The sequence below is a fragment of the Homalodisca vitripennis genome, chromosome 4 (genome assembly GCF_021130785.1).
Source record: "Homalodisca vitripennis isolate AUS2020 chromosome 4, UT_GWSS_2.1, whole genome shotgun sequence".
Taxonomy (NCBI): domain Eukaryota; kingdom Metazoa; phylum Arthropoda; class Insecta; order Hemiptera; family Cicadellidae; genus Homalodisca; species Homalodisca vitripennis.
The window spans coordinates 157,439,143-157,467,074 of NC_060210.1; the positions used below are offsets into that span (position 1 = coordinate 157,439,143).

The window sequence follows — 27,932 nt, forward strand, 5'->3', positions numbered from 1 at the left end:
GTCTAACTTAGAAGATAGGATAGTTATTATCTGAATTATTCGCTTATGTCGTGAATATAAACGAATAAAATGAAGAAAAGTTTTCAAAGCGCCTGCACATTATAACCTGCAATTACGAGATAGATACGTATATTAAACAGTGAAACACTATTTGAAGGCGCTAAGTTATGATGTATAATTGTCTAAACTAAATTTTTGGTTGAACTTAAAGGTTGAGTGGTAGACCACTTTGTAATAAAATACATTATGCATGTACAATACATTTTTGACATATTTTCTTGATCGTGACATCAAGGTAAAATCTACATCGGGGTTGGAAATATAATTTACTTCAACCAGAAATGCTCATACGCGGGCAAAACTTACGAAAAGCGTGCGAAGCCGCGGGAAACAGCTAGTATATATATATATATATATATATATATATATATATATATATATATATATAGTTTATATGTATTATTCCTAAAAAAACACACTAATTGCTGATCTAAACTTTTATGTACACGTTCTTTACTGCATTTTAGTCAGTATCAGAGTCAACCTCATTCTTCCTGGTTTGAGAGGCCTCCAGTAATGTCCCAAGTAAGGGAAACACTCCCTATGAACCCCACAATTACAAATTAGGCTCCAGAAGTGACTTTTGCCCCTTTTTTTGGTGTGTCCACACACTGCACAAAGTCTGGTAAATGAGCAATCCGGTGAGGAAGATCTCCACTTGGTCCAGGAGGTGGTACAGAAGGTAGATGAACTGGTTGTAAGAGTTCCACTAGTGCCATTATGTCTAAATACTATACCAAATTAAAGTTTGGAATCTGGTCTTTCTAACCATTTCTAATATATAGCGTTTAGGTCGTGGCATAACATCGGAAATACCGGAACAAAAGAGGCTTGCGTTAATAGGCACAAGAGCATCTCTGCCACTGGCGAAGGAGATTTTTTAGATGCTGCAGCGTCTTTCACCACTCTGAGGGTTTAATGTATTATTTCTCGTTTGGTAACTGATGGAGAACTGAATTTTGAAAGGTTTTTAGAACAGTTTTGTCCAATTTAGTATTGAAAGGAACACATTATATTTCTAATTTTTTTAGTATTAGGATTAGGTAGTATTATGTTGGTTTTCTTGTTTTGTTCTTTTCTTAATCATTTTGTCTACAATATGGGGTTGATATCCATTGTTGACAGGTAGGTATTTATTTTTTATATTTTGTATTTCTGTTATTTAAAAATATATAAATACATCCAGCTTCAACCTACTGAGGAAGTTATGTTTCTGGATGATTCTATTAAGACCTGATAACTCACAAGTATTAAGATCGAGTATAAATAGTAAAACGGTATTACATTATCCTTAACTTTATTTAGTAAGATTACAATTGCCAGTTGAGATAATTATATTTTTAGTATGCAAAATCTTACATTTTGACCAAGTTATTGAACATTTGTGTAATGTCAATGTACATATCAATTTTGTATTGATAATACATTTAAATTACAAGTTAATTATGCATAAATTATTCATTTATACATAATTTATTTAGTGCTCTTAGCTAAATAGGTAAATTAAAATAAAAGTATAAATAAAAAATTATCTTAAGTACAGTAATGACTAACATAAATAATTTATGTACTTGTTTACCGTACTTGATGTAACTTATCTAATAATCTTGAGGTTAATCCGATACCATTACTATTTTTACTCCATTCCAATACTTTTGTTGAATGGCATACTGAAATAATGAATTAAATCATCAGAAGTGTTTAAAATACTCTTAGAAAATCGCAGTATCATGATTGGTGATGTGTTGAAGCTGAGTCTCGAAGCTACTCAATCTTCAAACAAGTTTATTTGCGGACAACAGCTTGTCACCAGTAAGCAAATGCCAATTTTATAAAACGTGTTATTGTTTTACGTTCTTTATGAAAAAAACATAGATAGATATAATAATTACTATAGGTTTTAAACACCTTCCCTGTTGGTGTATACTGAGTGAGATCGAACAGATGCTCTCTGTCAGTGCCTTAAGATGGCTGCCACAATCAACATGGTAAATAATATTTTACTCACAATTATTATACTTATGATTGTACATTACCATGAGTATGCTTCAAGTATTCGAAACATAAAATAGTATAGGCTACAGGATACTTTAAAAATAAGAACCACCATTTTGTGTGTCCTACTGCAGCTGAACATCCGCAAAAAAAAAAAAAAAATTGTATCAATCTGATGCAGTAATGCTGTCAAATCAATAACAAAACAACATATTCCACAAGAAAGCTTAGAGTCAGATAGAGATGATGATACCAATAGTGTATTCTGATTTCTTTCTCTATTTGAAACACCTAAATTTGAAACTTATATGCCGTGCTCGGGTAATAAGTAAGGGTAGGACTCAAAGGTTTAATAATTCTATTGGAACAGATATGTACAACTTATAAGATATTTTCTTTCAACTGTATATGTTTTCTTTACATATTGTGGCATTTATCCTAGTTGGTAACAAGCTTTACAAATCCTTCATCACAGAAGTTTCCTGCCATGCATTACAAGAACCTGATAACTATCTTCTTTACTTTCTCATCACTGTCCAAGCCATCTAAAACTCCTTCAGCTTCAGAAATATGTGGTAATCACGCCAAACTGTTATTCAGCTACAATTTTCTGAACGTGTGACTACGTTGTCATGGATCAAATACACTTTTGATAATATGGTGGTTCTGGTTCTGGATGGCATATCGGAAGAAAGAAATCTTATATGAAATATTAAATAAATTTGATTTGTTTTTCCACATCTGAGGTAGTCCCATAGTAGTTTATTGGACTTGTGCTGTATTCTTTAAACAGTAAGCTCGATAAATAATTTTAACAAACAAAGTAACACGCCATAATATTCATGTTTGTTTTGTTGGTTTTCAGGTGCAATGGCTATAGTGCCCCAGAAGGTGTTGTGTGGAGTATGTGGTGCCGTAAGATATTATAGGTACCTAAAACAAACTCGTAAGTTTGGTATTTATAGCTGTGAACCCTGTCGAAAGTTCATAACAAGGGTCATGCACCAAATTTCATCTGAGCCCTTGATTTGTAAAATTGGAAAAGGTAAGTTATAATAAATCTGTTTTCAAGATATATATGCCATTTGGTAAGCTACACAGTATCTGATAAGGGTATGAACGCAAAGGATGTGGTATGGCGCAGCACATCTTCTGTTGCTAAATACAAATACAAGACAGGATACAGGGATGAACACACAGAAAGTGGCCGGCATAGCGCATTGTAGAATTTGATTTTTCAAAGTGTCTACACACATTTCACCGTGGATGAATGTTTTTATTAAAGTGTTCTCAGGATACTCTCTAGTATGTCTTCTGCTTTTCTAAATGACAAGAAAATTAATTTAAAATTTAGTCAAGGGTATGTGTCGACACTCTGTTGTACTGAAAAAAAAAACATATTTTAAATTACTTACAGTGAAACAAATAGGGATTACCCAAACATAACATATTGCATCTTCCAAAGAAAAGTGGCAACTCAAAAATTGGGGTATTTTACTTTATTTCACAATAATGATCTTATGAATGTACAAAGACAAAACTTTTTTAGTCACAGATAGAAAATGCATAATGTAAGGAGTTCAAGTAGTTTACTGGGAATAATATTGTTCAAAATGAGAGTGTTGACATAGATTTCCTATAAAGAGAACCAAAAAGAATATCTGATAAAAATAACTGGTTGGAAAATAAAGCTATGCTATTGAAAAATTTCGGCCAAGCGTAAGTTTCCTTGTCAAAATCCAAGAAATAGGTCCCAGAAAAAGAACTAAAACCTCCTTTTGATGATCGATTTAAGTTGAAATATATACAAAACATAACCCATGAGTTTTGTTATAAAAGTTTTATTAATTTCTGAAAATTAAAAGATCTTTCACGTCAACATGACTTTATTACTTCTCTTATGCAAACTATTCAACCAAATTACAGGTACCCACAAACCTAATAGTAACAGGAAACTAAATAAAAATTTATTTAGACAATAAACGTGTTAGACTTTGCAAACTATTTTTTAGAAATACGCTTGATATTACAAACAGACCCACACAGGCAAAAAGATAGATGGTGGTGAATTTGTGATAGAAGATCTTGGTAAACATAAGAACCATAAATCCGAATCGCCCCATACAATAATTGAAGTAATTCATTATGATTTTATGAATTTTAAAGATCTGTGGGACCGAATTGGAGTAAATTCTTTAATAACAACTAAAGGGAAATACCTGTTCATAAGTAACATTAAAATTGTGAAAGTGGAAAAAGTCCTTTAATTTTGAAATTCAAGACTACTTTTGATGACAATGAAGAATTTGAGGAAGTTTCCGTCTGATACAATGCAATGGCAGGAAAATGAATGAATGAAGAAGAAGAGGATTATAATAACAAAACAAAAAAAGATCAACAGGAAAAAAGAAGAAAGAGTTAGGAAAGACATTTCTGAAAGGAGAAATAAGGACTTGCAAGAGTTGTTAGAGAAAAATGTTGTTATAAACTATTACTCATATTTTTATAATATTCTCTGTGAAGTGGAAAAAGACAACCATTTTTAGTATTTAAATATTTTTATTATTTTAGTTTTACATTTTTACTGGCTCAGTTTCTAGTTTAATCTCATCATTTCATTAAATCATAGGAGTTGAATTTTATTGTTTCAGATAGTTTTGTAATGAAACTGTTACTCATACTTGTTTCACTTAATATCTGCATAACATCTTTGGTATTCTCTAAACAACATGTTAAAAATCCTAAATATGTTAAAACCCACCTTTCAAAAAAGATAGTTGTATTTTATTGTGGAAGTAAGTGTTGTTACTTGTATAAACCACAGAGATTCTTTATTTATTAAATTTATTTTACTAAAATAAGATTTTTTTAAGAAAACAACACAACTAAAAAAAAATCTTTGTGTGTGTGTGTGTGTTCCACATAATAATTTTAAATTTAGCTTGATTTTCTATTATAAAGGCAGTTAATACAGATGTTATAATTTTAAATCTAAATCAAAACGTTTGTCACAGCCACATTCAGTTGAAATTGCCTTTTTAATTCAACATACTGAAAACTAACAGTTTGAACTTTTGTCACTTTTCTTGAGAAGGTGAGATATAATATACCTTACTCAGTGCCATTTTCACTACTGACTAGCAATAGAAGCATGCCACACCATTCCTTGTTTTCTGTGCATGGTTGACAATATAAAAGGCTGCTTGTCTCGATATGTAGCACCGTGTCACACCAAGTCCTGTGTGTTCATACCCTAACTAATCTACTTTGAACATAACAACCTCAACCTTTCTCTATTTTTATACAATAGATCACTGTTGCATCTATATATGCTTATAATATTCCAGTGTGATTTTAGGATTTATAATTATAAATTTAAGATAGTATGTAGGGCTTTTAATTGTCTATTATAATATTTTTTTAAACTTAACTAGTGACAGCTGAAATAATAAAGTGAAAAAATGAACTTTCTGTATGAGGAGTCAATATATCTATGTGGCTACATACTGGGTTAATGTAGACCATGCCTACATACAAGATGTGTAATGTCTGGAAACACCTTAATATTTTTGAAGCCATAGCTGATAAAATCTAGAAACTTAGCAATGTCATATAGTTTATCTAACTACTTTTTTATGCTATAACTATCACACTGTTTCTTTGGGACAGATAGTCCATGGTGAGTGTCTTCAAAATCTTAAATGGAAGCCTAAGTCACTGTGCATATAAATTTAAAGATATTCATTATTAAAAATACCGTAAACCACACTTGATAAATTACCAAATGGTGGCTGTTGAAATTAGATTAATATTGAACCTTTAAAGGCCATTATTTTGTATAGTATACATGTTTTAGGAATTACCCTATCAGAAAATAGATCACTAAATATTGTAATCATTGAATTTCGTAAAAATATTGAAACTTTTAATATATGGGTATTATGAGTATTCCCCATCAATAGAGAAGGCTACTGCTTGACATTGAGCTGTTTAGAACAAAGGTCTGGCACACATTTCAATGACAATGAAGAAATGTAAATGGCTTGAAGTTCTTAGCTGTCACAGCAAAATTTCAAAATGTTTAAGGTGTGGCATCTGTCTAAATGACAAGGCAACTATAAGAAAATGTGCAAAATGAGAAAATAAATATTTTTGGTAATTTTTTTGTAACATGAGTTACTTACAATATGTTTCTCAAATAAAGTCTGAACTAAAAAAATAAATAAAAGAAACAAAATTTATATTTACTGTAAACTTATTTTGGAAGACTAACAATAACAGGACAAAAGACTAACAATAGCACGACTTACAGTTTTCATGATTCGCATATTCACATCCCATCAAGGTTATGATTTGTAAAATAAAAAGCTCTAAAAGTATGCATATAGAAGAAATGGAAAATGCATTAAACGTGACCTCGTCTTTACAACACTGACACTATAAACTCTTTACACTTATTTTACACTGTAAACTTATTTTATAAAATAATTAAGAACATTATTATACAAGTCTAGTTTAGTGAATGGTCTTAACAGAATTTTGCCTAACAACTAACATGATGTTCTGAATTTTTCATGGGAATGTTTATTCCTGGAATGTGTTAAGGAGTTTGATATCAGTTACATATGATGTAAATTTTCCAGGTGAATGTATAATTCCTCAGTACTCTAAAGATCCATTGTCAGGTGTAGTAAGTCCTAGATGCAAGGCTTGCTGGTTGAAGATGTGCCTTCGTGGTTACTGTATGCCAAAAGACTTAAAAACTCGATTAACGGAAAGGCTGCCATTATTTATGAGATGTGACATACCAAGCCATTCTGAAACTGTAAGTATACCATTATTTCTCTTCATATTCAGCTTGCAAATAAGAACTTTCGAAAAAGCTAACTTTACAAAATATCTGAGACATATGGTATTAAATTTGAAGAAATTTGCATCATATTCCATTATGACACAGTGTGATGAAGAAAATTAATCAGGCATCCCTTATTAATGTGTTACTTTATCTATAATAATCGGTAAGTCACAGTTGGTAAAATAGCTGTGCCTGGAAATATCAATGCCTAGTCAGGAATCATGGAGACTCAAAGCTTAAAGTTCGTAGTGTTTTGTTCTGTATTTTCCTCTTACCCGTTATTATTTTATATTACTATAGAATTCTAAGGCCTAAGTATATAAATATCATAATAAATTCAAAGGTAACACATAAAAAATAATAAACAACTATATAAAAAATATATTTTGAAAAATATATATCAAAGTATGAGCTTGAGCTAACAGTTTAAAAATAACACATAACTATTTATAACATATGATGAATCAGATAAGTTTCTCAGGGAACAACCTAGGCCAATTGGTCAGTAGAATAGGGGTTACAAATTTGGAAGTGTCTCAGTTTACTTGGGGAATGATTTGGTCACCCTAGTCCAGACTGACCACTCCACAAGAAGTGATCTTCGATCTCTTCTCATTTTAATTTCCATTATTTACATTGAACAAAAAGAGTACAGAAGCAGTAAATCAAAGGCTGTTTCCTCATGTTGAAGATTATTTCATATAGTTCTTTGTTAGATCAGCTATCAAGATGTTTAGCACTTGCTCATTTTTGAACCAACTATAATTAATAGTAACATTAACAGCATGTTGTAACTGGGACATAGATCACAGTGCTGCTGATGGACACAGAGAAAAGGGGGCACTTATATCATTAATATCTCCACCTTACTGTAATAGTATTAGTTAAGTGTTCACTTTGTGTAGTAGTAAACTTCATGACATAGACTCTTGATTTAACCCACTGCTTTCTGCTGGTCATGTACATATTTGAGGTTTCCTTCACACATTATTAAACGATAAGATCCAACATTATAATGATTTGTAAAGTAACCATTGTGTGTACCTTAAGCCATTAATACATCAAAGATGTTAATGTTTTGTTTTGTAATTGTTTGTTGTAGAAACCAAAGAAAAACCCAGTTGCTGTTGAAGCAGATATTAAACTGAGACATTATGCACGGCTGAACTCATCCAATATTCCTGGTAATGTGGGTGATAAAATTATTGAAACTCAAATCATTTTGGCAAAGAGTATACGAAGGCAAGCTGAAGCTCTTGCAAGAAAGGAAACAAAACAGGAAATGTCAAAAAACTACAGGAGAAATAAGCTATTAAATGTTAGATCACAAACCAGCGTAGTGTCAAAAAAGATACCTAATAAATGTAAACTTGACTCTTCAAAAATCAATGCAAAAAGAAAAACACAAACAATTGGTAAGTTACTAACAAACAGGTTGTGAATAGTAGTCAGCAATAGCCAAGTAATATTTTTATGTTATTTAAGTGTTATAAGGTCATGAAGTTGTAAAAATCATCAGGTGGCATTATGACATATCTATGGTATGAAGGATTAATTTGATGTGAATTTTTAGTTTTGCTCTAGTTCACCACCCTCTTAGTGCAGTCTGGAATCCGATAGTCACAGACTTGACTTCTGTAATCTGGAGACATATTCGTCTGAAGAGATCTAAAATAAGTCTGCAACAAAGATGCTCAAAATGAACTCTACATTGTTTTGACATCAGAGAAATCTTGACTACAAGATATAGTGAAATGTAGTTAGAGAGGCATTCCTCATTGTCTCAACAGGTCTACAATTAAGTGCAGTATAATGTTTTAGACATGATCTCTAAGAATAATAGAGCAACTTAGTTCTCTACAAAAAACGTAGCTATGGTGGACAGGGTTAATTCAATTTGAATGTTGAGTTTAGCCCTAGTTCAGGATCTCTTTAGTTGAACATACATGAGAATTACATTGTAATAATAATAATAATAGCTTTATTGTCATAGACAATTACAATATTGCATGGCATTCATCAAATTGATTAAAATATATAAGAATATAAGTAAAAATAATACATAAGTTCCCTTAAAAATTTAAATTGTATAATACTTATAAATGTAAACAAAGAAAGTAAAAAGATTGCAAGGTAAAAAACAGAAGTGCTACGCATATTGGAACCCCCAACCCAACAATTGATTAATCCTCATGATCTGCAAACGTACCAACAGAGTAATAGGCTTCTTGCAGCAGTAGGCATACTAGCTTCCTCTTAAACAATGGTTTTGTATTTTCAACACGCAAGTCTAAGAGCAGCTTCTTGAATAGTTTAGCTCCGACCTCAGATGACAGACTTTCGTAAGCCTGGAGCCTGTGCTACACAGATCTTAACGCATCTTGCCCTCTGGTATTGTACTCATGAATGTCCCTGCCCTGCATCACCCAATTTTTGTAACAACAGTACAGGATAGTCTCGTGTATGTAGAGAGCGGGGAAGGTTAACAAATCAAGTTCTCTAAAACAATCTCTACAGGATTCTCTGACCTATTTATAGCAATGATGCTAACGAAATGCAACACGAAATATTGCAATGATTCGTGTTGCTTTCTTCTGAAGGACAAAAAAATCTCTGGAAATGGGCATTAGCACATCCTTTCCCCAATGTTATGCTGTCTGACATATGTGGGTACACTGGGCCATTTTTAATAGGTGTATTACACAAAATTCTGCCAATTTCCTCACATGATGTCTGAGTAAATTCTAGTACAGAGAACACCTGCATGTTTTTTCTCAGGATAAACTTTTATTAATGTGAATTCCTTGAAACTTAGTGCAGAAATCTTCATCGAAGACTGTGTTATTTAGTACAACTGATGGACCGAGTTCATAGGGTACTCTGCGCCCTAAAAAATAGATGGTTTGATTTTGAATAATTTGTTTGTAGATTCACATTTGATAAAAATTTAATGCATGAATTTGAATTTAAAAAGCAATCAACTTCCAAAGACTTTGTATTTCCCTGGAAATAGAGGGTAGTATCCGTCTGCGTACTGAATCATTTGACTAGGTGGTACAGATGACCTAAGGTTATTTTTATAAGCTAAAAAAAGCTCTGTGCCAAGAACTGATCTCTACTCGATGCCATATTTTACGAGGGCGTGTTATGATGAGACACCATTTCAATACACTTATCTGTAACAGTTGCTGAGGTACGTCTCAAGCTACATGAATAGTATGTCTCATATTCCACATGTATGTAATTTGTAAATAAGGATGTGGTGATCTACGCAGTCAAATTCCTTAGACAGGTCAAGAAAGACGCTAAGGGTAGGCATTCGCCTGTCAAGGAATTAGCTGCCTCTGTAATGCCTACACCACAACGTCAATCAATTTGATGACTGCATCAATTGTTGATATTCTTTTCAGAAACCAAACTGTTCTTTACAGAAAATACCGTGCTCATCCAAGAAAGAAAGCATCCGAGTGAGAAACAATGCTAAAACTTTATTGACCGTAGGTAGAATTGCAATGGGTCTGTAGTTAACTGGGGAGCTAGAGTTACCATTTTAAAGCATGGGATAATCTTAGAGTTATTCAAACCATTTAGAAATTGCCCAGTTTCAAATGAAAAGTTATTCTGACCAGTAGTTTGACAATTGTGTGGAAGCATTGTTTAAGAAGCCATCTAGACATTCCATGCATTTCTATTGAACGTTTGGGCTTTAATTCACGAATTGCCGCAGCCACCTCTCCTTCTGTAACAGCAGATAACATCATCGACACTGCTGGGCCACTTGACCCCTGTAGCGAGAAGCTGACAGGGGCTTGCTGCCACTCATCACTGGTACATCAACAAAGAAGTTATTCAATATACCGGCAACCAAAATGGGTCCTTGATGTATTTTCCTATACAGTCAGTTCTATAGGAAACACTGGCTTTGTATTTTTGCTTTCTTTGTTAATAATACTCCAAGCAAATTTTTTTTGGATCTCGAAACTAATATTCTGAGTGTAATCCAACTACCTCCAATTGATTTTTTGTTTTTGAGCTATTTTTCTAAGAATGCATGCAAAGTCCAGGTAGTATAATAATATTTGATTAAACGCTCCAAACCAATTGTCGAGACGGTCCCAAGTCTCGTCCATCAATAATGTGCATAACGCAGAAATATTCAATAATGTGCATAACGCAGAAATATTCTTGGGTTTTGTAACTTGGTGGCTATTAACAATCTGAGGCGGAAGAGTGGCAGACGTACATTCAGTCAGAGTAACCAGCTGTGCGTCATACTCTGAGACAGCCGTTACAATCAATGATACATCCACAGATGAAATGTTTGTGACAACATTGTCAATTGTTGTAGTGGTGGTAGCTGTCGCTCTTATTGGTGTGTTCACGGACCGGTGCAGGTTGTACGTTTTCAACAGATCCTCTAATCTCCTTGTTTTAATGTCTGTTACATTAAGTAGATCTATATTAAAATCGCCCATAATAATGAAAAATCTGTTGTTTTGAAAAAGAATTTGCAAAAAAAGATTCATTTGGGCCATAAAAGTATCAAAGTTTTCCATTAGGGGATCTATAGAGGCCAATCAAAAATATGTTTATTGATATGAAAAAATTCAAAATCTTTTATGTGTGAATCTAAATTACATCTTCATTCATATTTAATTCCCTCTTTCACAAACAAAGCAACACTCCCACTCTTACATTGCTTTCGAGAAAAATAATTACTAAATAGTTTTTCAGCCCAAATTGTTGAATGGTGTCATTATTAAAGTGATGTTTGGTAATAACCATCACTTGTGGTGTTACTTTGTCAGCTAACAGATTTAAAATGTCAGTTTATTTGTTGGAACTTGAGAGTTCTGGTGCATATGCAAGTTCTAGTGGTTCTGTGATCTTCAAAACACTTTGCAAAAATTAAATAAAAAAAAAATACCACTACTGTTAAGAGAATGTATAAGGTTGTTGCGGTGGTTTACCTTAGAGGTATGAGTATTGGAACCGTGATTATTAATGTGACAACTGTTTTAACCATCTGAATGGCCTCATCCAGCCAGCTTTAATTGTTACCTAATTTGTACAAATAATGAATGAAATTATATTATTATCCAATTTTGACACAGACAGTTACATAATTAAATCCAATAAATTACGATTACCAGTGTTCGATTGAATTAGTTCAATCCTAATTGACACTTGACCTGCTCACTCCTGACTTTTCCAGAAAACATTATATAACTGTTTTATCGTAAATCAACCCTAGAAATAAATTATCAATCAGTGTCATTCCTACACCCTGCCAACACCTCTCCTCCTAATAATAATTCACACCATATTCATATTCATTTGTTGCCCAATATAATTGTGTCTTATACTAATACTCATCAGCCCTGAAGCGACACTGGTCTTGCTGAAACACCGACTGCTGTGGTTCATACCGCGTGTGGTTTGGTCACCACGACCTACTACGACCGCGCTCCCTGGTAGTCACTGATGTAACACGTAAAATTCAGCCTTGAAAGAAAGGTAAGCGACCGCGGTAATCTGTTACTGTCTGACTATCCAAGTGGGACGAATGGTGCATTGTGCACAACCAGATTCCTCAAGAAAGGAGCAAAGGCACGCCATAGTGTCCTTGCTTCAAGAAGTCCAGTTGTGACCATCCATCTGTAAGGCTATTATTTTAGGTCACAAATCTTACGACTAAAGCTATGCTCTAACATTGCATCAACTTTCCTCAATGCCAATGTTTTCAAAAGTACATCTGATGTCCTAAATTGTCATTTCTTTGCTATTAGTACTTCTCTGTCCTGCACACCTGTTGATGCAGGGTATTTAAAACACCCATCTTGAATATAATTTCTCAAAGAAAACCTGAATTAACTTAATACGTTGATTACAAAATGTTTATTGGTTAACAAACAAAAATGGTATTTTTTAGTAGTGTGTTTAGAATATTTGTGGTAGGACATTTAATTATGTTAATACACTTTTGTGAGTGATATGAGATAAGAAGCGTACTTTTAACTACCACATTGTTATTCAATTATACAAAAAACTGTTGAAGATTAAAACATTTCTAAGCGTCTTTTCCCAATACTATGTGTGCATGTTCTGTGCTTTTATTATTTATTGTGTTTTACAGGCAGTAAAAGCTCAGTGAAATTAAATTTGAAACTAAAAAGAACCAAGAAGGACAAAATTAAAAGAGAAGAAAAATTAGTAAGACTACATAAGCTTAGTTTGAAAGGTCCAAGAGTGAAACATGTCTGCCGCAGTGCATCACTTGTATTAGGTCAACCAGTCGCAACGTTCACAGGTGATGAATCCTTGTTATTCAAATGTTATGATAGTTTACAAATTTGTAGCATACAAATATTCATTGTGTGCTACAATACTCATCAATACATAGAAATTATAATATAGATTGATATGGTGTAAAACTGTTCATTTTATTTTATTCAACTTTCTTATTAATCATAACTGTGATATTAAAATGTTGACCTAAAAGGCTATAATAGTAAAGGTAAACCTGAGAGCTTTTTTTAGGGAAGAAAAGCAGACTTACCTTTTCCAGACTGGAGGGGAAATTTCCCTTCTTAATTTTTGTATATAGATGACTCACTGCTAGCCATCAACATTCTTTTCCCAGTTTTAGAGTAGTTTAGTTTGAATTGTCTTTCAATGTCAGATGGTCAACGCTGCTAGTCATCATGGTTTCTTTGCAACAATGTATAGATATAGATTAGCTGAATGTGTGTGTGTGTTGTGTGTGTGTGTGTGTGTGTGGCGTGCGTGCGTGTGTAATTTATATTTATTGTGCTGTGTGGCTGTGTGGAAGCTATACAAAATTAAAACTGATCAGAAATTCCTATGACTAACTGTTCATATTTTTAGTTGTAAAATCTTAAATGTTATAATTTGTTTTAGATACATCACCATCGAAACAGAAATCTTGCTCTTCAGGAAAGGATTTGGATTGTGAAAATTTGTTATCTTCATCTCGATCAGGAATTAATAGGTAATTTGAGAAATGAGTTTATAATATTTTGTAACATATTGAATCAGCAGGGAACAACATAGTTTTAGTTTACTATTGTAAAGTTTATTAATTTACATTTTGACCTAAATTACTGGGTTTGATTCGTTTTTCCGTAGAGCTCCAGAATCTATTGCACTGTAATTTAGACAGATAGATAATCTTTGAGAGGGATTTGAGGAAAAATCCAAATTGTATCCCTGCACAACTAGTGGCTGTCACAAGATTACTAGGGTTCTGATCTCCAATTAAAAATTGAATGGTATTGTGGAGTGGCAAGCGAAGTAGCAATAGAGTAAGTTGGTTCCACATCTGCTAGTATACAGTTCTGCTTGCCTACCTCTCGCCCTTCACACTTGACTGTGGATTTAAAACTATAGCTTTTCTATTGCAAATTGCCTAGCATTTTAGTGTGTTGATTTAACTCTATAAGCACTAAGAGTGACGATCATGATGCATTAGAGCACTGCCAAAACTATACATGAGTGTGTTCTACTGGAGAGAAATTGTAAGTGAGCTATCTGCACACCCAACATCAAATCAGGATGGCTGTGTGGTCCAAGGTATTGCTCATGGACGCAGGAGTTGCGGGGTTGATTCCCATGCCTTACATTAGGGATTTTTGTGGTCCGGTGTGGTCTTATGTCACTGGTCTGTGGTAAATCTGGCATGATGAACCTTAAATTAACGGTGGTTGGTTTGGGTGGATCAGTGTATTCTTGTATAAATGTCCCAGACACAAGACATCCAATTTGTATTTTTGTTTTTACTGAAAAAAAACCACAAATTATTTTATGTTGTGCAAGACATTTCCATTTGTATGTTTTTTAAATTCTAATCATAATAGTAGCTTTTTAAGAGTTTAAAACCATTTAAACCATAACTAGCATGTTAGGAAAAATGACTAGCAGTTGAGGGTCAAGTATAAAAGTAGGAAACCAAGGTGATGAACTAATGATTAATGTTGCATTGTTGAGATTATGTATATTTACATACACCAGTTATATACAAGTATTATTTCATATTTATAGACACAACTTTACACCCCTTGTAACATTGTAATTGTCACAATAGATTCCTACTTATTTATGACACGAGTATGTCAGTAATTTAAGATAGATAGTTTAGCACTACCCACTCCATTATGCACCTGTGTGTAGTCTGGAGTTGCTATCCAGATATGTTAGTTAAAAAGATTAAACAAGAGCGGCAAGCTTATAAAATGACAGCCAACTGGGAGGCATTCAGGGCGTGCACTGTTTTACCATAATTATCATTATTGTAAAATATAATTGAGTTACAAAGGTACTTTAGCCTACTACATTACTACAATTCATTACACATATGAACCACTTATTTAAAACAATAAAATATGTATTGTATCGAAAAGGGTAGAGAGGAAACAAAAAATAGTGTACAGGTAGAGTTTACAGCTTCTGTCTCCTATATGTGCAGTGGATGTAATTCTTGTTATATGAAGCACAATTGTGTAGTACAGAACTTAGCCTAAACCAATACGGGGCTATTTGAAATTGAGATCTTTTGTAAAAAGTGAAATTGGTGAAGTTTTACGTTGCCTCCTATTTATCCCCTTCAACACGGCTCTTCTCCATACACTGCTGTATTCTTATTTTCCACTGGTTGTCTTAACTTCTGTCTCATTCTGTTTCAACGGTTTGGAAATGAATTTCCCCCCGGCTTTAGATCTTGGGGAACAGCCAAAAATCAAATGGTGCTAAATTAGGAGAATAGGCTGGATGTTTTCAACACTGAGATATTCTTATCTACTGAACAGATAAGGCACTATGGGCTAGTGCATTGTATTGGTGCAGAATCCATGAATGTTTTACCACAGTTCCAAACACTATTTCTAACTCAGTTCTAATAAAAATAATATTGTGATTGCTGTTTCAGAGAAGAATATTCAGGGTATTCAAACCTGAAGAACGCAGAGCAAGGTGTCAGAATGAAACAAGCTGGTGATAATGAACATGAATCCAACCAGTCAGGAAAGAACAAATCCTTACTATCCAAAACGACGGTATGTGGTTATCAAATATCTATTATAATTTTTTAACATATTATAATCTCTTTTTTAAATCACAATAATAATTTATTTATTGAACTTAGAGCACTGAAATATGTAGTTATCCAGAAATTGCTGGCTGTTTTTGTGTCTGAAAAATCATAACTTACAAACTAGTTAAAATATAAAAAAAAAGAAACATTGCTTAAATCTGTCTTTTCTTCTGTATTGTGACATAGAAGTTAAGATTTATGTTTTTTTTTTTTTAATTACGTATACAAAACAATTGGAAATAACTCTCAATAAGTCCACAGATTATTAAAAGAACACATAGAAATAAACTTTCACATAGTTTGAAATTTTCAATTGCACAGCAATTTTTTTCAACCAGTAAGAAGTATTCTGGTTGTCTGTTCACTGTGGGTTGCAGAGTCACTGGGAAGCAGGGTTGCCAATTCACTTTATCTAAAAAGAAAAAAAAATGTTTTGACAGTTTCGTCAAAATTTAATTTAAGCGTGATTCTTATGGCTCTTATCTTCTGTAATGTTATCCATATTAATTTTTATTTGTAGCACCAAAAAGACAAGTACCAAATGATATGTGAGAATGTATGTAGGCAAAATAAACATTTTGTAACCTATCCAATCCACAGTAAAAGATCATTTTCTTTAACACATATATTTCAGAGTTAATGTATGTTAAATATGTTTATATGTAAATCACAACTAAAATTTTGGTCTGTTGCAAGGCCAAGAAAACTTATCTTTATTTCTTTTACTAACTTGTGAATTAAAACATTATTGCAGAGTTTGACAAACTTTTATTTTATTTTGTTTTTAATTGTATGAAGCTAGATTTTTGTTTCATATGGAATTATGGGTTTTTAAATGGTTATTGATATTTTCTAATTCTATGAAAGCTCTTATTTCTGTCTCCTCTGGAGTTTTAGATATTTTTAAATTCTAATCGTCTGCATAAAGGTAAATTTGGATACTTGGTTTGTGTGTTAATATACTGTCTACATGTTTTAAATAGCATAAGAAAAGTATAGGGTGTAATATTGACACTTTTGGTATACCAAACTTTACTGATTGCAGGCTTGAAGAATATTTTATAACTTTATTATAGGGTGTTCCAAGGTTTGCTTTACATAGTTAGTTGTCTTTCAGATAGATATGATTCAAACCAACTTATAAACTTTTTTAACAATCCAAAATTTTTTTACTTTTGTATTAATACATAATCTTTCACACTACCTTTTGGCTTTTGATAAATCCATAAATATACCAGTTATTCTATTCTCCCTTATCTACTGACTCATTAGAAGATTCTGCAAATGAGACAACACTGCTAATATTACCGGCCTTCCAGTCCTATAGCCATGTTGCATATCATGAAATAAATTATATTGTTCTAAATATGAAGTTAGACATTTTTCTCAAATATCTTTGAAAATTATATCAAAAAGGCTACCGATCAGTGATTAGAGACGTTTTTACTGTCATCTTTTTTATGAATTGCATTATTTTTTTTATATTTTCAATTGGTATGAAGATTAACCAGTCATAAATGATCAATTTATTAGACGACTTAAAACTGTATCCAAATCCTTTATAACTGAACTAATCACACTATTATATTAATTAACTTATATTCACAAACATTACTATCTATAGGACAATTAATCTAACTAAATCTTTTACAGAATTTACAAAATGTATGTTAAATTTTTCTGAGTTATCTTAGGAATCAGTTACTGTATTTATATTAATTTAAAACTATGTTATTGAACTTTAATTTTTGTTCATCCCTATCTCGGAGTTAATAAATAATATTACTGACGTTGTTCTGGACATTTGATGATTTCATAATGTTTTCTCAAAATACTTCATCCTATCTTCATTTAATTTTTGCCTAAATTCCAATTTTGTATTTTTTTTTTTAGTTTTCTTAGTAGCAATATTTAAATTTTAATATAGAACTCTTCAGTTCTGTCAATCATTTCTGAAAATGAATTAATTATTTTTTCAGATCTCAGATGAATCAACCGACATCAGTCTTCTAGATGGAAGGGTATGTCTGTTTTAATGGAAATGTTTTAAAATATTTGTTAATATGATGTGCATATCAATAATGTAGTTATTTTACAGCTTAAGTCAAAATGTTTCTGGAATTGTTACCATTATTCAAGCACAGATTCTCTGAGGGGAAATTTTATTTCCACTAGTAGACAGCAATACTGGAAAAAATTCTGTTGTACCTTCCTTAACAAGGTTATACATGTTCAAAATCATTACAAAGAAGGCAGTGAATAATTCCGTATAAAATTCAAAATTTAAATAATTAATCATTTGTACTACATATCAGAAATTTATAGTTAATTTATTTCAACATTGATTAGTTTCTCAATTGTCCATGTGCACAATTTCTAAAAAAATTATTAACATTGTCATTTGTGTCCACTCTTCTTCTTTTATGGGGCGGCCTACTGCTATGCACTTAAGTCTCAAGGACCTTTTGCACACCCCGGAAGCACACCATTAGGCCTACCAGTCTATGATTTCAGCAGTTCAATAAACTGCTGAAAACAACCTATTAGGTCCTCCAGGGGAAATTCACTACCCTTGTCCAATCTACAATGGCATACCGCAACTTGCTATTGAAGGGCAATCAAAGAGCAAGTGTTCGGCAGTTTCATCCTGCTCATCACACATTCTACAAAGCGGATTCTCCTGAAGAATGCAGACTCTGTAGAGATGCTTCCTCAGGTGACCATGACCCGTGATCAGACCTATAACCCAATAAGACATTGATATACTTAGTGAGAGGTCAGACGCCACCCTGGTGGAAGGCGGCTGTAGTACCATTCTGCTCATTCTCATGCCCGGATGCAACCTCCACCTTCTCTCATGTTCAGCGCGAACCCATTTCGAGACAGCTCCAAAGGATTCACACCTGGGAATACTGCAGAACGGTTGAGAGCCTGTCATAACTGTCTTACTCCTATATCGCAGACGAAGATTCTCACAAGCACACTCCATAATGGCTGTGACCTCCGCCTGAAAAACTGCAGGATACGAACCCATAGGGACCACCAGCTCCCTGCATGGTCTCACTACCACAATTCCAGCACCTGTGCCGCTTTTTGTTTTTAAAGCCTTGTCTATAAACCATTCAAGCTCCGCTGGTGGAAGAGGTTTCCTTCCCTCCGACCAATCGTCCCAAGGAGGTATCATAATCCTAAAGGGTTTGTGAAAGGAAATTTTTGTGGCATCTGATCAGAGATCATGTGCAGAGCATCCTCCTAAATCAGGATGCTAATTCTACAGTGCCCACTGCTGCAGCCCGACCAGAGTCCCACTTGCTGAAGACAGTTGGCACTAAGTCCATTCACTCAAGGTCTTTGATGTTTTGCACCTTCACAAAAAATAATGCTTAAATGTCACATGTTACTGCCAATTATTTATCCTCTTCATATGCTGTATTCAGCATGTTAAGAGGCTTTAATGGTGACTAAAAATGTCCAAACTAAAAAAATGAATCTTAGCATGCTGCTCTAAAAACAAAATTTCCAAACAGAACGTTCAGTAAACACAATTTTTTGACCAGAAATATGTGCAATAATGATAGGAAGCAGCAGATGTTTAGCTGCTTTCACCAGCAATTTTGCTAACCACAGGAAGATGAATTTCCCCTTTAGGGAACTTATACTTGAATATAGGTTACAATTCGAGGATTATTTCGATTCTGCTTCATATTATTTGGCTGTTGTGTATCCAAATTCACTAAATCTTTTAAAAAGTTTCAATTTAAACTCAAATTTATACTGTGTTCATGTTTCTTATGTGAATTAAATGTTAAGTGAGGAATCAGATTTCTATCATTTACATATTAAACAGGTTAGAAGTAATGTTCTTCCCATTTTGCATGGTAACTAATTAACATTTTGGTATCCTCAATTTTGTTTGCATTGAATATAATTTATTTATAAACAGACGTCAAACAAAAAAAGTAATAATATTGGCACTGATATATTGTACATAGTGTAAATAGTTGTGAACAACACTTTTGCAGAGCTTTTTTAGTTCATATTACATATTTATAGACATCTAAACAAATCCGTAATGGTAATTTTAATATTTGGTTACTTCAGTTTCTAATATTGTCTTTATTATTGATTGTATATATATATTTGCATGTTTATTATTAAAAGAATAACTTTGTATTATAATTTTTCTTTTTTTATTTGGTACACTTGTATAAAAAATTGCACAGTGTGTCCCAAAAATTAGCGCCAAGCAAAAGTCCAGAGATAGAGCACCCAAAAGGTACTCAAATAACCTAAAATGTATTAATCCAATCTTTTTTAATTTTAAAGTTATTAATTTTGTGTGTGTTTACATAGTTAAGATAAGTTCTTTTTTTCCAAAAACTACCTAAATAGTAAATGTATATGACGGATATAAATTTGTCACCATATATCTATGGTGTTTTGACAAATCTTTAAATGTTAGAAAACGTAAATTCCTCCATAACGTTTTTGTCCATACTTGCTTTTCGTCAAATATTTTAAGATTTTTAAAGACTTACATTTTTTTATTGAAGGCATAAATTTCTTAACATTTTGGTACTATAAGAGCTTTCTATCTCTATTGGGCTGCTAGTTGTTCTATTAGTTCTACTTTATAGTGCTTATGCTTTCCATTGTTGACAAGTGCTCATTAATACAATCTTTTTATAATTGTAGGCTATGTATTGTAAATAAGTTGTGTGTTTTTAATGTAAGGCTTCCATAAAAATGATGATTACAAATATTTCTGATATTTGTCAAATAAACATATTTGATATTTATACAACATTTTAAATTTTACAAAGTTTTGAAAAAAATGCATGTTAAGATATACCTTTTATAAGGTAAATGTTTACATTTTCGTGTGTTTTTATAATTAGATGTGTAATAGGCCTAATATACTCATTTAGTGCTGTAGGGCTTATACAGGTAAGTTAGCCTATATATGTCCAAACTAAGCTGTCAAAAATGGTGAAATCGCCTTGGCATTCTTTGTACATACTCTATTTGGTGAACATTTGTCCGTCTATTAATATAAAAACTTCCTATAACTTTATACAGCTGTTTAATTAACAATTCAATTCAATTTTAATTTTCAAGTGTGTTTCTTTATACCCCAACACCTTAACGAAAAAGATCTTAAAACAGCTGAGTATGAATAACCACTTACACTATATTAATCACAATTTATTCAATTTAAGGACATAGAACGGTAATGAAAAATATAATCTACACTTTTGAATCCATATTTTCTGCTTGTACAGTGCATCCTCGTAAATTAAGCTAGCCGGGACCATGGTTGATCCGACATAACGAAAATTCAGTAAAACAGAGAATGTTGAAAAACTAAGGAACAACATGTACTAACAATACAATGATTTTTATTGCAGAAAAACACTTAAAATACACATCACGATAAAGTTTAATACAGTGCATATAGTTTAATTTTTCTGAAAGGACTTTGTTAATTTGAGTTATGACAAGCTCTGAATGTCGTTTCCTTGCCTTGCGGTCATGTATTCTTTTCAACATGAGAAGCTCGGCCGGTGTTGTCTCTTCTTTTTGCTTGAAATAAACTATTAACTAGCCCAAATGAGATGCGGCTTCTGCATGGGTTATAACTGAGATGTTTTCTTTCTCCATCTTATTGGCATCATTATCAGAATACATGTAATTTTGTCATCAGTGAGATTATCGTAGCCTCCGTTGTCGCCAGCTTCCAACCAACTTTCAATATCATTAATGTCAACATCAGGGCATCCATCGACGTTTTTAAACCTCCCTAATACCTCCTGAGGCTGCACATAGTTGTCAGTTTTTCTCCCCATGGCTTCAGTCTGGCTCTTTGGCAAGTCACACACATTAGGCATAGCTTCTTCCATAACTTTATGAACAAGCTTCTGCGAACGAGTTCCCATGACTTGGTTGACCATGTACAAAACTGTTTAGACATTATTTGATTTTAGAATGTCCACTACACTCTGTTCTTTCCCTTCAATTAGTTTAACATGGCCTAACATGTTGCCTTTAAACACACTTGATGGTTTCTAAAACGTCTTGGTCACTGCTGTTACATTAGGCGGGAAATATTTAACTGTGATGTGCCCTTTGACAAGTGATTCAACAGCTGGGTGTGTAGGAGCATTGTCAATAAGCAGGACAGCTTAGAGAGGCAAGCCATGCTCCTTTAAATATTTCGTGACCTCGAAAACAAAATACTCAAAGAACCTGTTTTTAAAAGTCACGCTGTCCATCAACGTACTCTTTCAGGATTTATACATTACTTTTAATGACTCATGATTTACATTTTTTAGTGCTCTGGGGTTTTTTTCATTTTCCTATTAAAAGTAGCAGACATTTTTGGTTGTCTGACACAGTGCTACAAGCCATTATGGTAAGACGAACTTTACTTTTTTTGAAGCCTTTTGCTGAGTCATCAATTTTCATAGCCAGTGTTTTGCTTGGTAACATATGATAGAATGAATATAAATTTGATCTGCTGATAAATTCTCTTTTTATACTAAATCTTCAAACTTTTTCTTCAACATTGCCAGAAAAGCTTTTGCCATTTACAGTAAGTAGGTGAATACCATGGGGTTTTTTCCCACCTATAGAGCCAGCCTTGACTGGTAGTACAATTTGGATCACCATCTGGCAAATGCTTATTCCAACTAAGAGCTTTTTGCTGTACAATGGGACTTGACAATGGTAAACTCCATTCCCTTTCTACACCAAATAAACAATGCTTCATCAGCGACTCATTTTTAGCTTTCTTTGTTTTGCATCGTTTATCCAAATTGTCTTTAGACATAATTTAAAACAACACTCTTTTATGTTTTTCTATTTTTCTTCCAGTCTAAGACCATTTAAGTTCCAAGTCTTTAATCAGCTTAATTTTAATGGTTCACCTTTATCCGTTTGTCCCAAAGCTTTGAGCCATTTTTCCATTGTTACAACAATACTTTTGAGTTTTACTGCCTTTGTTTAAAAACACAGAAATGCACTACACAATAACTGTACATGCACAAAAGAGAAAAGAAAAGCTACTGGCATTATAAATGAACACACACAAACTGAACTGACGTGATATTTCAGTGAAATGAATCAGCGATACACTGTAGCGAGTGGCAGCCTGAACTGAGCAGGTAAGCTATTCCCCTCTCCCCCCCACGTTGTTATGCGTCAGGCTGACACATTGAGTTTTATTAACAGTCTACTTATACATAAACTTTAATCCCACATTCTCAGTCTAGGTAGACAACGAAAAGCTAATTTTAAATTTTCCTGAAGTGGGATTTTCCTGAAGGGATCTGACTTAACGAGGTTGCACTTTACATGGTGAACCTGCAACACTGTACAAAAGAAGTCTGCCTCAGTACTCCTACTCAAACTGAAAGAGTAGACAAATGAAGTTATTGTCACAAATAAGATTATGAAACCTACAGACATTTCCATTTCAAAGTCTTAATTGCTACAAATTTATCATCCTAATTGTTGTTTCAGATGTTGTTTACTGGCTTTTTCTTTCTATACTCATTGTTCTGCATATGTCAATGTTTTATTTCAGAGGCTTAGGCATCCAAATCAATCTGTAAAAATGAATTTATTGAATAGTATATTACCACTCACCTGAAGAGATTTGAAATCCTAGCTTTGTTTTATTAATGACATTTTAGTGAAGAATAAAAATACTCTATTATCTAAAATGTTCTGGGAAGGTCCAGAAACATCCTGTATTTTGTGATTTTTATGTATAACTTAAAATACTAGTTTTCTTATTGCTTATAGTAAAACCAATGTTCACAATTGCCAAAAATTCCATTGTTGTTATTTAATACAACATCTAAGATCAGGTTGGAAATAAAGAATTAATTTAAAATTACACAGGCTAAAGACATAAAAAATATGTATTATTTAATGTGAAGGTGCCAAGTAAACATGTTCTAAAAGAAATCCATTATTTTGGAATAATTGCATCAAGACATTAAAGGCAAAAATTATATCGATAGTTTTATGAATAAATTGCATAGCATACAAGGATTACTCCTCCAGAAATTACTCTCCACTTTGAAATAAAAAGTACACCAGAGAAGATACAAAAATCTCAAAATTATAACTTTTATATCTCCTACATAGTTGCCAAACAAATTCAAGCACTTGTCATATATGGGTCTTTGGAATACCCTCTGCATTAAAATCTGTCACCTGTGAATGTACTCAATCTGTCACAGCCTTTTGAAGCTTTTCTTCATCGGTGAACCTCTGAGATGTATGCCACCGCTTCATTTTCAAAACAGGTGAAAGTCACCAGGTGCCAATTCCTGGCATAGGGTGGATGATCAAAAACATTGCATTTTAACTTGACCAACTTGTGGTAGCCTAATTTGTCTGTCATTAATTTGTGTAAATTCCTAGAAATTCCAGTAACATGATCGAATGTTCCGAAATTGTGAAATGATGGTTGTCTCGAACTTTTTGATTCACTTTGTTCTGTAGATTGTCACTAACAAGAGAAGGACTACCACTCCTTTCTATATTGTGAATGTTTGTTCTTCCATTTTATTTAAAGTTGCACCTACTGCTGGACTACACTTTCTGTCATAATGTTTTGGCCATAAACCGCACACAATTCATGTTGAATCTCAGCTGCTGTGTGATTTTTCACCCAAATAAATCTTATAACACTGTACACTTCAAACTTGGTGGGATTTTCTATTACGGCACACATGTTATGAGGTTATAACAAGACAACGCATGAACGTACAGTGCTCCACCTTGTACAGTTAGAAGTGTACTGAACCACTGCACACACTAATGTCAACATAGCGATGCTACCTCTAATATTTCCCATGCTATGAATAACAACAATAACAATTACAAAAGTTTTATTGATATATATAACAATATTGAGTTGTGTTATCAATGTCAATATTGAATAAAACAAATTTACAACTAGACATGTTTTCTACTATCTTATTATTACAAAAATAAATAACATTCAATTTAAATTATATAACCTCGTATAAATTATCGGTAGTTACTTTCTTGATAACCCTTGTATATTGTGCATTTAATATTTTTATACTGTATATTGCTAATAAAGTATCTCATATATCTTTAGGCAAGGACACTTCAAGACCTTACCCGTCAACATTATGAGATAATAAATGGTAAAACCAATGAAGATGATGTTGCTCTAATTGCCATTGATTTTTGGGAGAGTTATGATCCAGAAGAGGTTTGCAAAACTGGTTTTGCTCTCATTGGCATTGGTGACACATTTAACACTAAAGCTGTGTGTTTTTTATGTGGAAGTGCCGGCTTAGACAAGGTAAGTTGAACCTCAATAGTGAATTCTTATCCTAAATAATAATAGAAAAATTATAACCAGCCACATGAGGTTTTTTTTAAATAAGAACTTTAGAATTACTTATCAGTACTTTACGTTTTATTAGCCTTATGACTTCTTTGTTGGTGCTATGTACTGCTGTAGACAGAGTAAAGATTATCTTGTTTTATTGTGACAGTTGATTCACTGTGCGTGTTGCTGTGAGCCTTACCACTACTACTGTGTGGAGGGAGGTGGTAGTGGGGGCAGTGGGGCGGACTGGTGGCTGGTAGACTGGGTTTGTGCTCGCTGCACTCTCTGTCACACATGTGGAGCAGGAGGTGGTACCCAAGTGGCCTGCCAAAAGTGTCGCAAGTCCTATCACACCGAGTGTCTGACAGCCGACAGGATAGCCAGTGGTCTACACTCAGCTGACCGGCCCTGGGTACGTAACAATTTTTTTTATAACTAGACAATGTGGATACTGTGATTTTTAATTGTTTTAAATTATAATTTTCAATTACAGTTGGGACAATTTTGATTTTAATTGCTTAATTGTGGGATACTGTGTTAATGAGTGGACGCGGTAAATAAATCTAATCATCAGGTTAAAAAGTTTTGTGTGTTGAGTAGGCAGTCAAAGAGGAATTCATTTATAAAACTGTAACAGAGAACTCAGTTTCATCGTGTGAATATTAAATATCAATATCACAAGATCATCAGAATCTACAAGGTGTATTCAAAAAGTATTTGGCCTTATTTTTTAATAACGCAATAAAATTACTGGTGAGAGGTAAGCAATGGAATTTAGATTGAAAAAGTTCAACATGTCTTTTGAGGAGATGCTTTAAATGTGACATGAATAAAAGTGTGATAGAAGTTTAATGATGACTGCACTTTAATGGACAGAGAACCTTGTTCTGGAAGACCAGCAACAATTTAAATTAATAAAGTTATCAATCAAGTTTGTGTTTTAGAGATGGATCTATGTACTGATTTCCAGCACTGTATTGTTGGTTATCATTTATGCAAGGAACAATAACATTTTGAAGGTTGCAATCTCTACTATACTTTACTTTTTATTTTTTGTTAATATCCTTGTTCACATATGTTATGTATCCTAATTACTGACTAATGCTGAAGCCTAAGATGATAGAGTACAGAGATAGTGGTATCTTTCTAAGTTCAATATAACTTACCTTAGAAATGCTAGATAACATTTTGCTGTTTATGTTCTGGTTCCAAGTGATCACCCTTTTGAAGGCATTAATACATTTTGAAGCAGTGATATAGAATGGAGGACAAACATGGAGATCTCTACTAAATTTCACGATAACCAAGAAATAATGGGAAATTATTCAATGTAATGGTATGGTTCTGAAAAGCTCCATTAAAAAATGAACTATTATGCAAATCGTGAACCAGTGGAATAACCGAGTGCAGAGATGATGTTTTCTTTATATTTGTTACATGTTCAAGAGATGCTTAGGAACATTTAGAATTTTATGATACCTTACTGGATAATCTCAGGTTTTGTCATGTGTATTTCATCGTAAAAAGGTGAGATAAGATAAAGAACAGGGATGGTGGTTTTCCACAATGTTGTCACTTATCCCAGGGATACTAAAGAACATTACGTGTTGCATTTCTTAACTGTTCGGGATAATTCTTTAAATATTTTGAAGCAGGACAGCAGCATTATTAGTTTAGTCTTATCAACCAATCCAACAAAGTAACTTCATCATACTTGTCATGTTACATGATATAATCTCATTTGATTGTACCCAATTTGTCTACTTTTATCCTGTGATATTCTTACTTTTTGTAACTTGGGTATAATGACAGTAATAGTTATATATTTATAAAATAATTTTAAATGAGAATAGATGAAACAACTTTACCAAAACAGCTTAATATTCATAAATGTAATGAATGCTAAACTCTTAGGAATGACAATTGCAATTTAAAAAATAGCAATCATAAAAATGAATTTTAAAATATAGCTCAATATTGTGTGAAATATAATATCATACATTTCTCCCAAATATAATAAAAAATTAAATGTGTTTAAAACTATATAGTAAATAATTAAACGGATTTCTCAATTTAAAAAATGTACAGTTTTAAAGAATATCTTTAAATAATACATTAATTTTATGTTTATACTGTAGTTAAATCTAGTTTTTATTATTAAGCATATAGTTTTCATATTCTGATTCCAGTCATATATTTGAATAAAGTAGTATTGATTGATATGTGCCATGGTTGCAGGTATGCCAGTCATGCCTTTGTTGTAGAAGTTGCAATCAGTCGGACGTATACAAGTTTGTGGGAAACTTGCCTCTATGTCGTGTTTGTTTCAAACTGAGACAAAAGGGCAATTTTTGTCCTCTTTGTCAGAGGTGCTATGACGAAAATGACTTCGACACTAAGGTAAAGGTTTGTACTGTTTTATTGCATCCTGATCCACTTACTTTCCTAGTTCTTTCTGGCCGTCATTTTCCTTTGCTGGTACTTCTCATTGTAATTGTATAACATTTGTTTTATTTATTTTAATGTTTTTTTTT

The 27,932-nt window shown here is 32.9% G+C and overlaps 1 protein-coding gene across 2 annotated transcripts in view; it reads left to right on the forward strand.

The window, feature by feature from the left end:
• LOC124360396 (histone-lysine N-methyltransferase trithorax) overlaps positions 1-27,932 on the forward strand; it is a 73,579-nt gene that overhangs the window by 12,923 nt on the left and 32,724 nt on the right. Inside the window, exons 4-13 of one of the 2 annotated variants that reach the window (XM_046813998.1) lie at positions 2,921-3,100; positions 6,699-6,880; positions 8,013-8,325; positions 13,047-13,220; positions 13,832-13,922; positions 15,855-15,981; positions 17,999-18,040; positions 25,159-25,368; positions 25,565-25,810; positions 27,637-27,804. In XM_046813998.1, coding sequence (XP_046669954.1) covers positions 2,921-3,100; positions 6,699-6,880; positions 8,013-8,325; positions 13,047-13,220; positions 13,832-13,922; positions 15,855-15,981; positions 17,999-18,040; positions 25,159-25,368; positions 25,565-25,810; positions 27,637-27,804 — 1,733 coding nt within the window. The remainder of the gene's footprint in view (positions 1-2,920; positions 3,101-6,698; positions 6,881-8,012; positions 8,326-13,046; positions 13,221-13,831; positions 13,923-15,854; positions 15,982-17,998; positions 18,041-25,158; positions 25,369-25,564; positions 25,811-27,636; positions 27,805-27,932) is intronic. The other variant, XM_046813999.1, reaches the window with a different exon arrangement.